The 18,179-nt window shown below is 37.8% G+C and overlaps 2 protein-coding genes across 2 annotated transcripts; both read left to right on the forward strand.

The window, feature by feature from the left end:
• Positions 1-1,169: 1,169 nt before the first annotated feature.
• LOC136167557 (olfactory receptor 8S1-like) lies at positions 1,170-2,105 on the forward strand. Its single transcript, XM_065935080.1, has one exon. The coding sequence runs from the start codon at positions 1,170-1,172 to the stop codon at positions 2,103-2,105; it is 936 nt and encodes a 311-aa protein (XP_065791152.1).
• Positions 2,106-16,534: 14,429 nt separating this feature from the next.
• Positions 16,535-17,464, forward strand: LOC136167558 (olfactory receptor 8S1-like). Its single transcript, XM_065935081.1, has one exon. It carries the CDS (start codon positions 16,535-16,537, stop codon positions 17,462-17,464), a length of 930 nt encoding a protein of 309 aa, XP_065791153.1.
• Positions 17,465-18,179: the final 715 nt, after the last annotated feature.

Raw genomic sequence — 18,179 nt, forward strand, 5'->3', positions numbered from 1 at the left:
ACTAGTGTTGAATTAGAACGTCAAAGGCCAGGATGGGTCTCAAGATTAAGTCCAGAGTACCGAATAGTTATATTGAGACTCAGCACTTCTATATATTGACCCCCATATATAGAATATAAAAGGGATATATGCACAAGTCTTATTTAAAGTGTGAGAAGAGACTTTAACTAACCATGTGGAACCTTAAAACTTGCCAAAATGACTTAGATACATGTGGCAACTATATATATTTTTGGATATATGGGTTTTAGGATGAGAATGTGTATCTATCCAGAGCATTGTTATGTTACTGGGAAACAGTTTCTCGTGACTCATTGTAGTCATAGCATTGCCTACAAAAACCCACCTAAAATGTCACTGGACATGATAATCTAGGCTACTGGTTTTTTAAAATTTTTCTGTAATTATATTAACATATTTTAAAATTAAATGATAAATGATGCCACTAAGTAAAATGAGAGATTTAAAACAAGAAATATCCAAAGCAATATAATTTCATGTTCAGTCTCTAAATTCCCTTCTTATCATATTGTCCTCTTACCATCTAATGGTTTCTTACACTTCACTTTCACCTATAGTTCATGACTGAACACTTAATTTCATTATTATCATGTCTTTATAATTTCTTATGTGCCTATGGGCATGCTCACAGACATTCACATATATAACCAATGAATTAATTTATACTTTATTGAAAACAAATGGAAGCAATCGAATGGAAATTCCCTTAACTTCCTCCACTTGTGACCTTCCCTCCCAGATATGTGGGAAGATTTGTCTCCTAACAAAGTGCCCCTGCTTCTACCTAAGTCCTTTTCACCTAGATTTAATACTCTGTTTCTCAAGTAATTCACTCTTGAAATTTTTCTTCATTCTCCTCTAATGTCAGGGGACTTTCCTTTTCAAACGTATCACTATGAGCCATATAAAAGTACTCTGACTCAAAAAAAGATTTTAATAAAAAAATAGTAATGTGGCTGATTTAGAACATTTCTTGTATGATAATGACCAGGAAGTGAGCTTTTAAGTATCTGAATATGGATTGTGGGACAGTAATGAAGAAAACATTTATGCAGAGTAAGATCTAAGTGCTGGGGTAACTGAGAAACATTAAAGGACTTTTGATGTGGATATTCTTTTTTTGTTTTCCAGAAAGAACATTTCTCTATATGATAATGAAAAACCATAGTGCTATCAATGAGTTCGTTCTTCTTGGACTATCTATTGACCCAGATATTCAGGCTGTACTCTTTATGCTGTTCCTTCTGATTTACCTCCTCACTCTGATGGGAAATTTCTTGATGCTGCTGATGATTAGGACTGATTTTCACCTCCACAAACCCATGTACTTCTTCTTGAGACAGCTCTCCTTTCTGGATCTCTGCCATTCATCCGTCACAGTCCCCAAGATGCTGGAAAATCTACTTTCTGAAAGTAAAACCATCTTCGTAGAGAGCTGCCTGGCTCAGGCCTTCTTTGTGTTTACCACCGGGGGCACTGAGGCCTGTCTGCTGGCTGTGATGGCCTATGACCGCTACGTAGCCATCAGCTCCCCTCTGCTTTACGGCCAGGTGATGAACAGCCAGCTCTGTGTCGGGCTGGTGTGGGGCTCCTGGGGCCTGGCCTTTGTGGATGCTCTCATCAACATCCTCCTGGCTGTCGATTTAGACTATTGTGAGGACCAAACTATTCCCCACTTCAGCTGCGAGCTGTCCTCCCTCTTCCCTCTGTCTTGCTCTGATACCTCCACCAATTTCACGCTCCTGCTCTGCTCTTCATTCTTACATTTCTTTGGAACCTTCGTCTTCATCTTCTTCTCTTATACCTGTATTGTCTCCACCATCTTGAGCATCAGCTCCACCTCAGGCAGAAGTAAAGCCTTCTCTACCTGCTCCTCCCACCTCACTACTGTGATTTTGTTTTATGGCTCAGGTTTCCTCAGCTATCTGTTGCCAGCCTCAGGTTCTGCCCTGGAGATGATCGTCTCCTTGCAATACAGCGTGATCACTCCCATGCTGAATCCTCTCATTTACAGCCTGCAGAACAAGGAGGTGAAGGCAGCTATGGGAAGAGTGTTTAGAAAATACTTTCATTCTCTTTTGTAGTATACACAAAATGACTATGAAAGAGAAGTTGAACTACTGTGCTACATGATCAAACAATGGACTTTAAGAAGAGTTTCTTGATTGTCCAGGCTGCCAGATGTTATAGGGACCATAGAGCAATTATTTCCTTGGAAATGCTTCCAAAAAGGATAGAAAACTCTTGGGATGATTCAGGTTTAGTCTTATTTGGCAAAGGAGAAATGAATCAGATAATTCTCTTTTTTACAGGATCATTTTGTTAAAATGTTGATTTATTATTCATATTATGTGAACATTTGTTGCTTGTGTTATTCCTCCTTCATTCGTCTTTGAATAATTACACTCCAAATCCCTCGGAAAACTGATTTTCTCAAATTTATACATCCATAGAGTGAGGTGATCCTATAGCCCAGGAGAGACCAACCATTCTTTCCCTTTCTTCTGACAGCGCATTCAGGCAAGGAGTGAAACAAAAAGCCAGGTGTTATTACTTAGAATCTTTCCGTAGAAAATTCAAATATTGAGCAGGAACAAGCAACAACACCACACCCATTATTCAGAAGAAAATCTGACTGTAGTGCCTACAGGAGACTGTGAAACCCTGTTCCCCTGGCACTTGTCCTTCCTGAGGTCATGTTTTTGATAGATATTGTAATAGTAGCCAATTTGTTACATTTCTTAGCTCATGTCACAAAGTGCACTGAGCACCTGGGATAGACAGACTAGCCCCTCGAAGATGATCTCACAATCCCTGGAACTTGTAAATGTGTTATGTGGCAAAAAGGACTGGATGGATGAATAAGGTTATAGGCCTTAAAAGAGCTTGGGTATCATAGATTATCCGGGTGGACTCAATCTAATCACATAAATCCTTGAATGTAGAGAAACTTGTAGGCAGTTATGATGAAGCAGAAAGGAAAGGTCTTTTAAAGGTAATATCAGAAAGACTCAAACCACCATTGCTGGCATGGGTCTGTGAGTCAGAGACTGGGTGATTCCTAAAAGCTGAAAACAACTCCCAGTTAAAACCAGGAAAGAAATAGAAACTTCAGTCTATGGAATTCATGAATTGAATTCTGCCAACAACCTGGTGTCCCTTCCAATCCTCCGGGTAAGGCCTGCTGACTTGATTTTGGCCTTATGTGACCCACATCAAAAAAATCAGTTGAACCCACCCATATTTCTGACCTAAAAAAGCTTATCAGAAAATATATTTGTGTCATTTGAGTTTGTGGTCATGTGTTTTATGGCAGCAATAGAAAACTATTAATAATATTCTTGTTCAGTGGAACTTCCCCAGTGGCTCAGCAGTAAAGAATCAGCCTGCAATGCAGGATACACAGGAGACATGGGTTCTATCCCTGGGTCAGGAAGATTTCCTGGAGGAAGAAATGGCAATCCACTCAAGTATCCTTGCTGGGAAAATCCCATGGACAGAGGAGCCTGGCAGGCTACAGTCCATAGGGTTGCAAAGAGTCAGATACCTAACTTTTATTATCTGTTATCTAACTTTTATTATCATACTTAAGGAGATGCATTTATTGTTAACTGTCCTTTACTGGTGACGAAACGAGACTCGGGATGTTTATATACTGTCCAGAAATTCAGAGCAAAGAAATGGTGGAGCTAGAATTTTAACCCACGCAGTTTGAGTCGAGTCCACACACTCAATCACTGAAGTGCTGCTTCCACTAAGTCTATGATGCTCACAAGTACTTTCTGTAATTATATTTTCTGTTGAATTAGTTGCTTACAAACAAAGAATGGTAGTTGATACAGGTATCAAAAGTGAGGTTCAAACAACAGAAATTTGGGTGAAATGCAACAGATAAATGGTGAAAGTATTTAGAATTAGGTATTTGGTTAAGGTTTTGGAAAGGACAGTAATTGCTATGCTTCCTCTTCTATTTTGTGAACTGTCCTTTTTTCCAAAAATGTATTTTTCTCCTTTTAATTAAGCTATCTTCAGTCAGTTTCTGTTTCTTTCAAAGAAAACTGAGTGGTTTTAAAATTAGAACTGGGAGATTGATTTGTAGACAACAACTCTCAGGAAAATGAGGATATTTAGTATTTATGATTGTGCTAAGACAGGTACAATGAAGTCAGTCATCTGTCCATCGTTACTACTCATGATGTATAATTGCCACTCTTATTTTAAGACCCATTGTTTGAGACCATGGACACTGTACTAAGCCCTGGAGTAAGGGAAATTTGCTAACATTGAGCTAGTACAAGAGAAAGAGGAATGCCAAGGCCACAGGGACTTCTATTGTTAAGACAATTATTTCATTTCTTGATTTTTAAATTTTTATACAGTTATAATGGTTACTTTCCATTTATAGTTATCACAAAATGTTGGATATATTCCCTGTTTTATACAATATATCCTTGAGCCTATCTTACACACCTAATAGTTTGTACCTTTCACTCCCTAACCCTTATGTTGCTCCTCCTCCACGCTAGTAACCACTAGATTTTTCTCTATGTCTCTGAGTCTGCTTCTTTTTTGTTATATTCCGTAGTTTGTTGTATTTTTTATACCCCACATATATGTGATCTCATACAGTATTTCTCTTTTTCTGAGTTATTTCACTTAGTATTATGCCTTCCAAGTGAATTCATGTTGCTACAAATGGAAAAATTTTGTTCTTTTCATGGCTAAGTGGTATTCCATTGTATGTATATGTGTATGTGTGTATATATATATGTATATATATTTATACACACACATCTATATCCATTCATCTGTTGATGGACTCTTAGGTTATTTCCATTTCTTGGCAATTGTAAATAATGTTGCTCTGAACATTGGGGTGCATGTATCTTGTTAAATTCGTGTTTTAGGGGTTTTTTGGCTATATACTCAGGAGTGGAATTGCTGAGTCATACAGTAGATCCGTTAGTTTTTTGGAGAAATCTCCATACTGTTTCTCACGGTGGCTAAACTAATTTGCATTTCTAAAAACAGTGTACAGGGTCTCCCTTTTATCCATATCCTCCCTAAGGTTTTTTATTTGTAGATTTTTTGATGATCGCTATCCTGACAGGTGTGAGGTAATATCTCCTCATGGTTTTGATTTGCACTTCTCTAATAATTAGTGTCAGACTTTATTTTGGGGGGGCTCCAAAATCACTGCGGATGGTGATTGCAGTCATGAAATTAAAAGATGCTTACTCCTTGGAAGGAAAGTTATGACCAACCTAGATAGCATATTAAAAAGCAGAGACATTACTTTGCCAGCAAATGTCCATCTAGTCAAGGCTATGGTTTTTCCAGTGGTCATATATGGATGTGAGAGTTGAACTGTGAAGAAAGCTGAGCGCCGAAAAATTGATGCTTTTGAACTGTGGTGTTGGAGAAGACTCTTGAGAGCCCCTTGGACTGCAAGGAGACCCAACCAAGTCCATCCTAAAGGAGATCAGTCCTGGGTGTTCACTGGAAGGACTGATGCTGAAGCTTAAACTCCAATATTTTGGTCACCTGATGCAAAAAGCTAACCCATTTGAAAAGACCGTGATGCTGGGAGGGATTGGGGGCAGGAGGAGAAGGGGACGACAAAGGATGAGATGGCTGGATGGCATCACCAACTCGATGGACATGAGGTTGAGTAAACTCCGGGAGTTGGCGATGGACAGGGAGGCCTGGCATGCTGCGATTCATGGGGTCACAAAGAGTCAGACACGCCTGAGCGACTGCACTGAACTGAACTGAGTGACTAGTGATGTTGGACATCTTTTCATGTGCCTGTTGGCCATCTCCATTTCCTCTTTGAAAAATGACTAGCTTATCTGTACATTTTTAAAATCAGGTTGTTGGGAGAAAATATTTGCAAATGTGATGACTGACAAAGGATTAGTATCCAACATGTATAAACACCTTGTACAACTCAACATCAAAAAAATATTTCTTGATTTTTTTACCCTCAGGTACAGAATGAAGTTCCAGGACTTTCTTTTCCCATGCTAAACAAATACATGGCCTTTATAGATGTAGAACAGAGACTATTCAAAACTAACTTCAGAGACTGATTCAGTGACTTCACTACCACAGCAGGTGGCTTATGGGAGAAATGGATGTTGACCTGGGAATTATATCATCTCAACCTCAGGGAATAGCAGAATAATGTCATGATGAAGAATTTGAAGAACCTGGAGAATCATGAACCTCCTACCTCTCTAATATGTTTTCTCTTGCCCCAGCATACTGTGACCCCCAAATGGAAGAAAGTTAGTTACCCCGTCATATTATTCTTCCGTGTTTCTCTGTTGAGATCCAGGATTCAACACCAACATGGCTTGAAAGATGAGATCAGAATCAGGAAAGGAAAGAATTACATGTTGAAAAAAATAGATAGATGGATTTTTATCTCTAATAATCTAGAGAATATTTCTGAGAAATTTTTTTTCTTAACCAAGGAGAGTCAATTTAATTTCCATGTAGTAGTGTTTTTTGAACCATTTTTATGTGTCTATGTTCTTTTATTCAGACATCATTTTACACAAACACTTGAATGGTATCACATCATATTACAATCTATTTCCTGGGGATTTTTTGGCTTGCCATCCTTTCCACATCTTCTCCTGCTTATTCTCCTACTCAAGATAATCCATGTTAACCACAGAGTGTATCTTTCTTAGCTTTCTCTGGTTTTTTTTTTTCTTTTCCTCTAGGTTTATACTTTCACATTCAAACTTATGTACACATGTGCATATACATATATGTATATGTATATATGGTAAATAGAAGTTTTCCATCTCTGTTTAAAACTGTATATATTATACACTTCTGTTTGCTTTTCATTCATGAATAATTTATATAAAACATACTACACCTCAAATGGCCAGCTCTAATTCATTATTTTTGTGTGTATCAGCATAAAATTCTCTTATAAATGTGCCATAGTTTCTCAAACCATTCCCTTACATTTAGGCTCTCTTTGCTTCCATTTTTTAACCAGTACAAAAATGCTACAGTAAACATTTTTGAGTACATACTGTGAAATTTAAATGTTTTTATTTCTTTGGCATTTCTTTCTGATTCCCAGAAGTAGCATTGTAAAGTGTTTGTATTTTTCTAATTTTAATTGATGTCACCAAATTGTTTTCTGGATATGCACTAACACTTCACAACTCTACTAGCCAAGAGTGTCCATTGCACTGAGCCTGCAGTGTTACAGTTTACTACATAGTGCTATTTCATTTTTATTTCAGTTTGCATCCCTCTGCCACTAGGCATTGTTAACATCTTTTCACACATTTTCACATATTAGATTGTTCTTTGCATTTGATCTTTTGTAAAGGTCATGTCCTCAGCCAACTTTTTCTTTCAACTTGTTTTTTGTGGCCTTTAATCAGTTTTAGAGCATTTCACATTTCATGTATATTGACATTCATATTCTGTGTAGTAGGTGTTTTTTCTGTTTTTTTTTTGTTGTTGTTGTTGTCTTTATTTATGGTATGTTTGCCATGTAAAAGTTTTAGTTTTTACATGTTCATATGTAATTTATTTTCTTCAAACAATAAATCTCTTTAGCCATTAAGATAAAGGTCTACTTCACCTTTGAATTTAAAAATAGTTCCATAGATATGCTTTCTTACACTTAGTTTTAAGTTTAATTTTTTTACATTTGTATATATAATCATTGGAATTCATGTTTGTACTTGGTGTGAAATAGGTGTCTAACTATATTAGGGTATGATGGATAACAACTATGACAGCAACATTAATAAATAAGATATTTTCTAACTAAACTAAAATAGCAATTGAGTCACACATTAAATCTGAGGTAAGTTTGTGGTTTTTAAATTTTTTAGCCAGTGTTCTATTTATCTTTTTATTAAATTGTTAGTATTTGGCAAAATAAGGCTCCTTCAGCAACGTTACCCCACAACCACTATTATTCTTTCTCATTATTTTATTCAACCTCAAAACATCCTATTTTGGAATCCATCCATTGCTATGTTCCTTTTGCTTTTGGTTTATACAGAAATTTTGCATCAATATTTATAATTGATATTATTCTATAGCCTTACTTTCTGGTTATCATTTTGCATTTTATAGTAATCATATGTCCTGTGTGTGGTAGAAATTGCTTGTTGTCACCAAATGCTTGTTGTGGTTTTTTTTTGCCTCATCACAGAATTATTACACTTCTTTATCCAGGCTTTCATATATACAGAATAATTCTTTAGCAAGTCTTTCTTGCAGCTATGTATAACAATGTGATTGAAATCAGACCAATAAGGTATACTGTGAAAGTTTCAAGGAGCCATCCTTCAAAGAGTGCTGTTTGTTTCTTGCCATTTTCCACATCTTGCATCTTTCTTCTTATTGTGGCTAGACTGCGTTTATAATGCAGGAGCTGGAATACCCATGTTGTCCCATGACTTTGGGAATGGAGATCTTTCATATAAGTGCAAATACAAACTGCTTGGAAGCTAAAGATTCGAGGCAATAAAGTCATCATACCCAGCCTGAATTGCTACCTCTGGACTTTTATATGACTAAAATAAAATTCTGTATTGTTTAAGCTATTATCATTTCAGCCTCAGATACTTGTGAATAAATTTTATCCTAAGGAATATAGAATTTGACTCCAGAGAGTGGAGTGCTCCATGTAACAAAACTTAAGTGTCATAGGTTTGGCACAAGCAGTCAAGCAACAGGCAGTAAAGATTTAGAGACTGCGGAGTAGAAAGTACAGCACCCTAGTTAAGCTGTAGTAAATTATCTGATCAAAGTTTCACCCATGACACCTTGAAAGGCAGCCCACATGCCAACTGATGACATAACATTAGAGGAAAAGATAGTAAAAAGCCATAATAGGAGATAAGACTAAATTCCTTCCACACAAAAAGACAAAGACCTATTGGCAAAGCAAGGTTTGAGTGTTATTTTCTCATGTAAGCCCATTGATTCAGATATCTCCAAGGTAGCCCAACTAATAAAAGTGCAAGGAGATGATGCAGAGCATGCTTGCTAAATAAAATTAAGATAACAGGGTCTTCAGACTTAAAAATCAAGTCTATTGAAGATTTAGAGCTATGATTACCTATGTACACAGGGACTAGCATGCCTTACAAAAACCAGTGTTAGATCAATCTCTAAAGAAAATTCCAGGTGTTGAAGCAACAGGTACCAATAAAAAGCAGGTAGTGAAAGCTACACAGTTGCTCAGAAGGACATTCTCTCCAGTGCGCATCTCACATGTGGCTGTTCAGGATAATGGACAGGGAATATTCCTGACAGCAGAGCCAGAGCCTGGAGGTGGTGGATTCAGGAGATCCTACTGAAGAGGAGGACGAGGGCCATCATGCGTGCTACAAGCAACTTATGTCACTGCAAAGGCAGCAGTCTTCACAGCTTCTGAGCAGTTTTGAAAACTGTGACTGCTGCTATTTGTTGGAGAAATCCATACTGTTTTCCTGTGGAATATCTACATTCTAGATTTGGCCAATTTGATTTATTGTTGTCATTTACCTTGTCCTGTCCCATACTTTGTTTTAAGACTTCAGTCCTTTCTTAAAATCTTCATAAGTGGATTTGTGAACTTCATGTTGCATTCTATCAAGGGAAAAATGATGTTGGTTATTCTACTTATTTTGATGACAGTCTTGATCAGCTGGTTTGGGTGATTATAATCACATCTCTTAATTGTAAATCTTCTTTTACTTAGATATTTACTTATATACTATGACCACTGCCTGAGCAGTTATTTTATTAGAAGTTCCAGAATGGTAATTTTCTAATTTTATTACTTTTCTGCATTTATTAGCTGGACTTCATCTGAAAAAAAAGTAAGTTCTCGTAGCCATTGGGGTTTCTTTGAATACCATGAGATGTAATTCATAGCAGAAGTCATGACAACTACTTTATTTCTTTCTTTTTAATTATAAACTTTCAGTGCAACCTCTATTGCTGTCCAATGGGCTTCTTCTTTCTATCCTTTTATCAGTTCATTAATTGAATGATTGTGCATTGTCATTAAATCATGTATTTTAATATATTTAATCTGTCTTAATTTCAGTCATTACTTTTCATTAGAAAACTCCATTCTTGGACAGTGGGCTGGTTGATGTGACCTTCTGATGACATAATAGGCTTTGATGCCTTTTTTACACTCTGGCACAAAGAAATCCCAGATTAATTATGTGTACTCCCTGTCCTGAACCTGTAATTAGTTATTTTTCTAAGGAATCCTGATTCTTTTTATCATATTTGGAAACCAAACTCAGAATACCATAAGTGATTACTACTACTGTTCTTTACTTGTAGGCTTTTTCAATGGACAGAGCCTTTTAAAGCAAAAAAAAAAAAAAGTTCATAAATATTTCAAACCCAAATTCAAGATTGCAGAAACTCTAATTTTATATTGTCTCACTTTGCTCTTGTGCTGAAATATCTATCCCTAACAATATTAGCATGATATTTATTTCATCTTTCAAACATAAATCTAATAGTTTCAAAAAGCGGTACCAGTATTATTACTAAAATAAGACTGCTGAGTGAAATCTCTCTCACTGAGGCAGCCCGGTGAAAATCCCATAGTCTAAGGTCAGTTGAAAGAATTCTTTTCTATTGTGGTCATATCACTACTTTGATATACAGCAAGGATCATGTGTTTTAGATTATTTTTAACTTCAGGATTTTTAATCTTTTATTTTGTAAAACTCAGAAGTTTTACTCAGAAATCAATACTATATAACAAAGTACATTCAATGAGTATCACTCTCATCTCTGTTTCCCCCACCCTGGTTGTTTTCTCCATCTTCCTATATATTATTAGTTTTATTTGATACTTCTAATGTTTTTTGAAAGTTAAACAAATGATGTGTATTGTATGCACATAGGTGTGTGCTTGCTACTCAGAAGTTAGCACACTATTTAGACCACCCTGCATTTCCCTTTGACTTAACTATATATATATATATGAGGAGAGATCTTCCCAGAAACTGGGAAGATATCCATAAGAATCAGAATTGTACTGGCCCTATTAACTACAGTGGGGTTCCCTTGTGGCTCAGCTGGTAAAGAATCTGCCTGCAACGTGGGAGACCTGGGTTCGATCCACAGTATATATATACACTAGATATCACTCCACAGTAATGCACAGAGATCTTTCCCATTCCTTTCTGCAGTTTAAAAGTACTCCATCCTGTGAGTGTCCAATCTCTACTCATGGGTATTTGTGCTATTATAAATGATGTCACAGTGAATACTTTTACACAGATGTACATAGTCCATAGGTAAATACCTTGAACCTTTCTTCCCACTTTACTAAAGTGACATGGAGACATTTATCCAGGCAATCATATGCAATAAATTATGAAAACCTCTTGACATCTATTTAATATTAGCCCTTTAGATAACAATAATTCTGTGGCATCAGAAAATATCATTGCTGTTCTTGTATTTCATAGTGAAGTGAAAGTCACTCAGTCGTGTCCGACTCTTTGTGATCCCATGGACTATACTGTCCATGGAATTCTCCAGGCCAGAATACTGGAGTGGGTAGCCTTTCCCTTCTCCAGGGGATCTTCCCAATTCAGGGATCAAACCCAGGTCTCCCGCATTGCAGGCAGATTCTTTACCAGCTGAGCCACAAGGGAACCCCATTGTATTTAATAGGGCCAGCACAATTCTGATTCTTAGGGATATCTTCCCAGTTTCTGGGTGCAATTCGACCAGGTATCTTTAACAACTGGAAACTTTTCCCCTACTGGTTCCCCAGTTTATGAGTTTAGGTAAGAATAGGAGCTGTCACAGGAAAGATATTGAAGCTTATGTTTTGCTTGTACACTATACCACAATCATCTATTTCTTGCACAATAAGATACTAATTTTAAAAAAGTTACCTCACTTGATTAATATTAATGCTGATTAACATTAAATCCAATTGACTTTCTCATACACATGAGAAGATAATCTGGAGATTAGCTGTGAGTCTAGTTTCAGATCCCAAGTTAATTCTCTGGGTCCACATGGCCTCTCTGTCCCTGAGGGAAATTCTGGCTTTCTTCACGGGTTCCAAATTCCCTTCTCCCACCATGCTTCTCTTCAGTTCCCAGCAGACTAGCAGGAAAGCTCATCTAGAAGTTCAAGTTGATTGCTTCAGTCCACAAGTTGCAAAGGTCACACATGAGAAAATCCCATATGACTTTTTAAGAGTTCAAGCTTCTTAGCAAATGAGTCTAGACTTTTGCTTCAAGCTCAATAATCCATATTCCTACAAATGTACATTATTGAGTCAGGAACCCAGAGGTTCCTTAGTTCAACCTAAACCAACTGCTCTTTTGATTGGCTGATATCAGAATCCTTTGTTCAGGTAATGCTATCAGCAACATATTTATAGTCATTGAGGAAAAGGTGTGAACTAATGATCTTGTACTTACTTACTACGGAGATCAAACTTGAGATACTATGAGAGAGATTAATACAACCTGTCAAGAACTTGAAATTTTCAAGATATTTTTCCTGTCTTTTCTTCAAAACCAGGATATGCTAAGAGCACAAGTAAGATTCTGAACACTTTCTCTACCAGTGATGTGCTTTTTGAAGACTGTGCTAATGTATTTCTTTTTTCTCTCCCTTTCACTCAGCTGCCTAAAAAGAAAACTATGTCTACTCCCAGAGTTGGGAAGTTACAGTACATCTTTTCCTAAAGAATATCACTTGTTCTCTGATCTCTTCACCTATTGACTCAAAGCTCCAGGATAATTTCCACCAGGAGAAGCCAAGAGCATGAAAACGTTCTACTGAATCCTCTGATGCTCTTTCCCCTCCTCAGCTACTCTTTAAGGTACTTCCCTCTTCCCTTCACTCCCTTCCTACCTTCTTGCATCCTAAGAGACTTAGCTTCCCTTTGAAGCCTCTCAGCTCTTCACTGCTCTCCTGTCTAAACACTGTTCCAGGTCTAGGGACAGATCTTCTGCAAACGACTTCATATTATCTCTTCCCTCAGATTCTTTGATCTCCCCCTCTGCAGTACCCTTCTTCCTCTTTCTGGTATGCATCAATAATTACAGTATGTCAGAAATCTTGTTTCCAGTTCTTTATGTATAAGCTAATTTGATCCTTCCAAATGTAAGATATACATTACTTCCCCCAAGTTTGCTCAATTCACATGTGAAAAAACATGATTTAAAATACCAAGCAATATCACAAAAGTTAAACAGATAGTAAATGACACAATTGGGTTATACCAGATGTGTCTGTCTCTAAACTGCAGGGTGTTGGCAACATTCCAGTCCACTTAGTGAACTTCAGGCATAAAGTCTATGTTTTATCTTAAAGAAGCTGAGAGCAACCCAGATAGGGATATGGTAGAACATTAGGAGCACATTTCCCACTCTTCATGCCTTCAACTGTCTCGTCATCAACTGTAGTCTTATGAGCTTTGGGGAGCTGCTTTATCTGCAATTCAAATAACCTTCAGATGGTCCAGCCCTGAGACCAGTGGGGCAAGATCAAGGCACAGTCTAAGTATAATTATAAAATAGGTTATGCCTATCTTTAATACCTGCTTAGCTCTGGTTTTAGGTGTTTTCCTTCATATCAGGTGCCTCTTCATAAACCTAGGACTTTAAGCTGTTTATGGATCAGGCTTATCTTCCCACATCAATAATACACTGAACCACTTTCTCCTTTTGCTCCTTACTCGTTCATATACTTATTAATGTTCTCTGATAATATCTCCTGATCAGCATGAGATAAAGTCATGTTTCTTTCTGTAATGATCAGCCCTTAGCTGTTTTTCCTTTGGATAGGATCCAGTGAACTATATCTGGCAACAAAACTGCTATGTCATGCTTTCCAAAGTGTTGACATCTTATGTTTAGAAACAACAGAAGAAAGAAATCACTAACAGTGACACTTTAAAGATCAGCCACGATAATATGGTTTGTTTTTATTATTTTACATATTTATGTTGAGAGTATCTACAAATATTCTTCTAAAAAGAAATCTAATGTTCTACTTCTGCAGAAGTCAAGCCCCCTGGACAGAAACTCTTCTTCCTGTCTCGTGTGTGCAAATACACTATGTGTGTATACACTATTGTACACTATGTGTCTCATGTGTGCAAATACACTATGCAAGCTTAGCCCATCTTTCGCCTTGTTGTAGGGGTAAAATTTTCTCCATAATTCATAGAATCTTTTGGAGTCAATAAGTAAGGATATATGTGGAGGTTGGAGATATAAAAGGGTTTTTTCTTTGTATTGCCCTGAAATCATGTCAAAGAGGCACAGCGGTCCCAATCCATCCACACTCTTAGTAATGTGAACTTTTTACCAGACATAAAGGATTTCATATTTCAGTCCTATACTAGCTGCTTTGCCTGTATCCTCTGGACATAGTGTGATGACCTGCACACCACAAGCCCAAGTGGACACTGTGACCAGATCTAAATTAATGAGCAAAGTGTAAAAATTTCAACCATTATTTTTATAACATATTTCTCAAATAACCAGAAATAAATAAGCATATATTGGAAGAATAATATATATAATTCATCATTCCTTATTGCCATCATATTTCAGTACAAATATTAATTTTCAGTAGAAAATTGAACTTCCGCATTGTGCTCTAATATAGGATTCTCAACACCAACTATACAAGTTGAGTAAATTTTCCCGGGTGTGAATAATTTGTCACTGGATCTCAAATTGATTGAGATTGATGCCACCACCTGGTGCTACTGGTTATTTAGACAGGTAATTGAACATAGTGACCTAGTGCTTGGTTAGCAGTCAAGGGAAGAGAAACCCTAATTCCCTCAATCAGCTGAATATAATTATCTTGAGTTAGAAGGAAAGGCCAGCGTGGGCTAGACTTGGACAGCATTACAGAATAGTTACCCAGAGTCTGAGGTTACAAGTCAGGGATGTCAGAACAAAGCAGAACCATGGGCAGGTCTTGGAATGTGACATGAGGCTGGGTTGGCATGTAGACTTTCCATGCTGGCTGAGACATTGACAATGCAGAGCCTAGTTATAAAGCTATTAAAAGGAGTTTAAGCTGGGCATGGAATATCCAACCAGGTATACTCTGTTGCAGGAAACAGCTTCTCTTTTCAAATATATAGCCATTTCTTCCAGCAGTCAACTGGGTTTATAATTCATCTGGTTACCTTAAACGGAAATGTTTTTTTCAGTAAATTTTATTTAAATATAAAAGTAATCATTAAAGAAAATGGAGTAGAATTTAAAAAAAAAAAAATAATAATAATAAAGCAGGAAAACAGTCCGTATCCACTAGCTCAGCACCCTAGACTTTGTCCTCTACTGTGCCAGAGACTGAACCTTCTACCTCATCTTAGCTACCGACTCTCACAATAACACCCATCACTTTTCATCAGAAGTACTTATACCTACAAAATCTGAATTTCAAGCATCCCTCTAATAATTGTCTCCAAATCTTACAATTTGTTTGCTCTAGTGTTCCTACGCAAGCAGTTTTTCAATCCCACGCCAATGACTTTACAGCTTTTGCCCGAGCCATACTCCTTGGCTTGGCCCCCTTTTTAATCCCCTACACAGCCTTGTTTCTGTGATTCATTCACTTGCTAGCATGCTTCTTCCTTACATCTTTTTGTCTTTTTTGTACAAACAAAACAAAACTCCATTTAAAACCAAATATGTATCTGTTCCACACATGGTGCTTAAGCAGCCAAATATTACTGAGACAACCACATGCTTGTTCAGATTGGTCCCAGCATCTCAAATGGGCAAATACATCACCAGTTAACCCTACTGTATTTCCTTTGTAAATTAGTCTCAGGTATTTGGTGTACCTGAGTTTTGTGTTCTTGGTTCATCAAAATCTTTCACCACCACCTCACTAAAAACACACAACAAACATGCATAGATAGACAGGCAAATTCTGTTTATGATCTCATCTCATAATTTTACAAAACTTTGCAACAGTCAGAAAGTCTCATTTCATCCATAAAATCCTCCAAGCTAGCTCCCTCGGTGCCCACTCACTCTACCTTCCCTCCTGTTTACAAAAGATAAAGTGCCTGTCTTCCTAATTATGGAGAAAACTCCACCTGTCCTGCCTAGATCTCATTCCTTTTCCCTTTTTAAATGACTTCACTTTTGCTGTTTATATCTTGCTCTGCTACATCAAAAATTCCCTCTCTATTCCCATTGACTATACAAAATGTTCTTTATATTAATACCCAACTTAAAGAAACTTCCAGAGATGTAAGACAAGGATCCACAAATTTACCTAGGGATTTGATCGAGGGATGGTGGATTGCCATCCAGCAGTATCAAAGTTATCATGATGATTAACAAGTTAGCTTAGGAAAATGTGATCATGGTTTCCAGTACAATTGTGAAATGATGTAAATGAATAAGAGGGCTAAGGCAGTGTGGTAACTGGGAGGCACAAAGGGAGTTTTAATGTCTTTCTTTCTTGGATTCTTAGGGTAAATCTTATCGCTATGGGAAACCACAGCATATTCAGTGAGTTTATCCTCCTCGGTTTTTCTGCTGACCCTCAGACCCAGATTCTCCTTTTCATATTGTTTCTGGTGATTTACCTCCTGACCTTGATGGGGAACCTGGTGATGCTGCTGGTTATCAGAGTTGATCCCCACCTCCACACACCCATGTACTTCTTTTTGGGACAGCTCTCCTTTCTGGATCTCTGCCATTCATCCGTCACAGTCCCCAAGATGCTGGAAAATCTACTTTCTGAAAGTAAAACCATCTTCGTAGAGAGCTGCCTGGCTCAGGCCTTCTTTGTGTTTACCACCGGGGGCACTGAGGCCTGTCTGCTGGCTGTGATGGCCTATGACCGCTACGTAGCCATCAGCTCCCCTCTGCTTTACGGCCAGGTGATGAACAGCCAGCTCTGTGTCGGGCTGGTGTGGGGCTCCTGGGGCCTGGCCTTTGTGGATGCTCTCATCAACATCCTCCTGGCTGTCGATTTAGACTATTGTGAGGACCAAACTATTCCCCACTTCAGCTGCGAGCTGTCCTCCCTCTTCCCTCTGTCTTGCTCTGATACCTCCACCAATTTCACGCTCCTGCTCTGCTCTTCATTCTTACATTTCTTTGGAACCTTCGTCTTCATCTTCTTCTCTTATACCTGTATTGTCTCCACCATCTTGAGTATCAGCTCCACCTCAGGCAGAAGTAAAGCCTTCTCTACCTGCTCCTCCCACCTCACTACTGTGATTTTGTTTTATGGCTCAGGTTTCCTCAGCTATCTGTTGCCAACCTCAGGCTCCCCACTAGAGATGATCTTCCCTTTACAATACAGCGTGATCACTCCCATGCTGAATCCTCTCATTTACAGCCTGCAGAACAAGGAGGTGAAGGCAGCTGTGAGAAGAATGTTAAGAAGATATGGTAGCTTTTTCACATAGAGAACCAGAGAAACAGGACCATGGAGAAGCTAAACTATTCTTTAACAAGATATGTAATTGGAAATTGAGGGTGTTTTTTTAGTATTCTTCAATTCAGTTCAGTCACTCAGTCATGTCTCTTTGCAACCCCATAGACTGCAGCACGCCAGGCTTCCCTGTCCATCACCAACTCCCAGAGCTTGCTCAAACTCATGTCCATCGAGTCAGTGATGCCATCCAACCATCTCATCCTCTCATGTCCCCTTCTCCTTCTGCCTTCAATCTTTCCCAGCATCAGGGTTCTTCACATCAGGTGGCCAATAATAAGAATATTAGTATTCTTAGAAATATCTTTATTAGAAGTGTTCTTAAATCCTTTACTACATGCATTACAGAATGCGGGTCACTTCGATTCACTGATAAAATAGTGGTCTGAATGAAGCCTGAAAGTAGTGTTCTTAGAAACAAGGGATTGACCATCATGCCAGATGTTAAAAGATGTGTATGTGTCAGCATCTTAATACATGCTTAATAAGACAGCAAGCTCTATTCAAAGGAGGATTAATGGTCAGACTTCTTCAGAGGATGAGAAATGAGTCATGTAATTTTCCAAGGCATTGTTTATATACTTATGTTGTAGAGAACATCTGTTATTTTTGCCTGCCCAGTCTGCTTTTACCCTCCCTCCAGTAACTGCACACCACTCTCTGAAGGAAATTAACACTTCCCCACTCTG

The sequence above is a fragment of the Muntiacus reevesi genome, chromosome 4 (assembly GCF_963930625.1).
Source record: "Muntiacus reevesi chromosome 4, mMunRee1.1, whole genome shotgun sequence".
NCBI lineage: Eukaryota > Metazoa > Chordata > Mammalia > Artiodactyla > Cervidae > Muntiacus > Muntiacus reevesi.

Excerpts from the sequence above, each read along its gene's own strand:
- LOC136167557 (XM_065935080.1), top strand. The coding sequence starts at position 1,170 with ATGATAATGAAAAACCATAGTGCTATCAATGAGTTCGTTCTTCTTGGA.
- LOC136167558 (XM_065935081.1), top strand. The coding sequence starts at position 16,535 with ATGGGAAACCACAGCATATTCAGTGAGTTTATCCTCCTCGGTTTTTCT.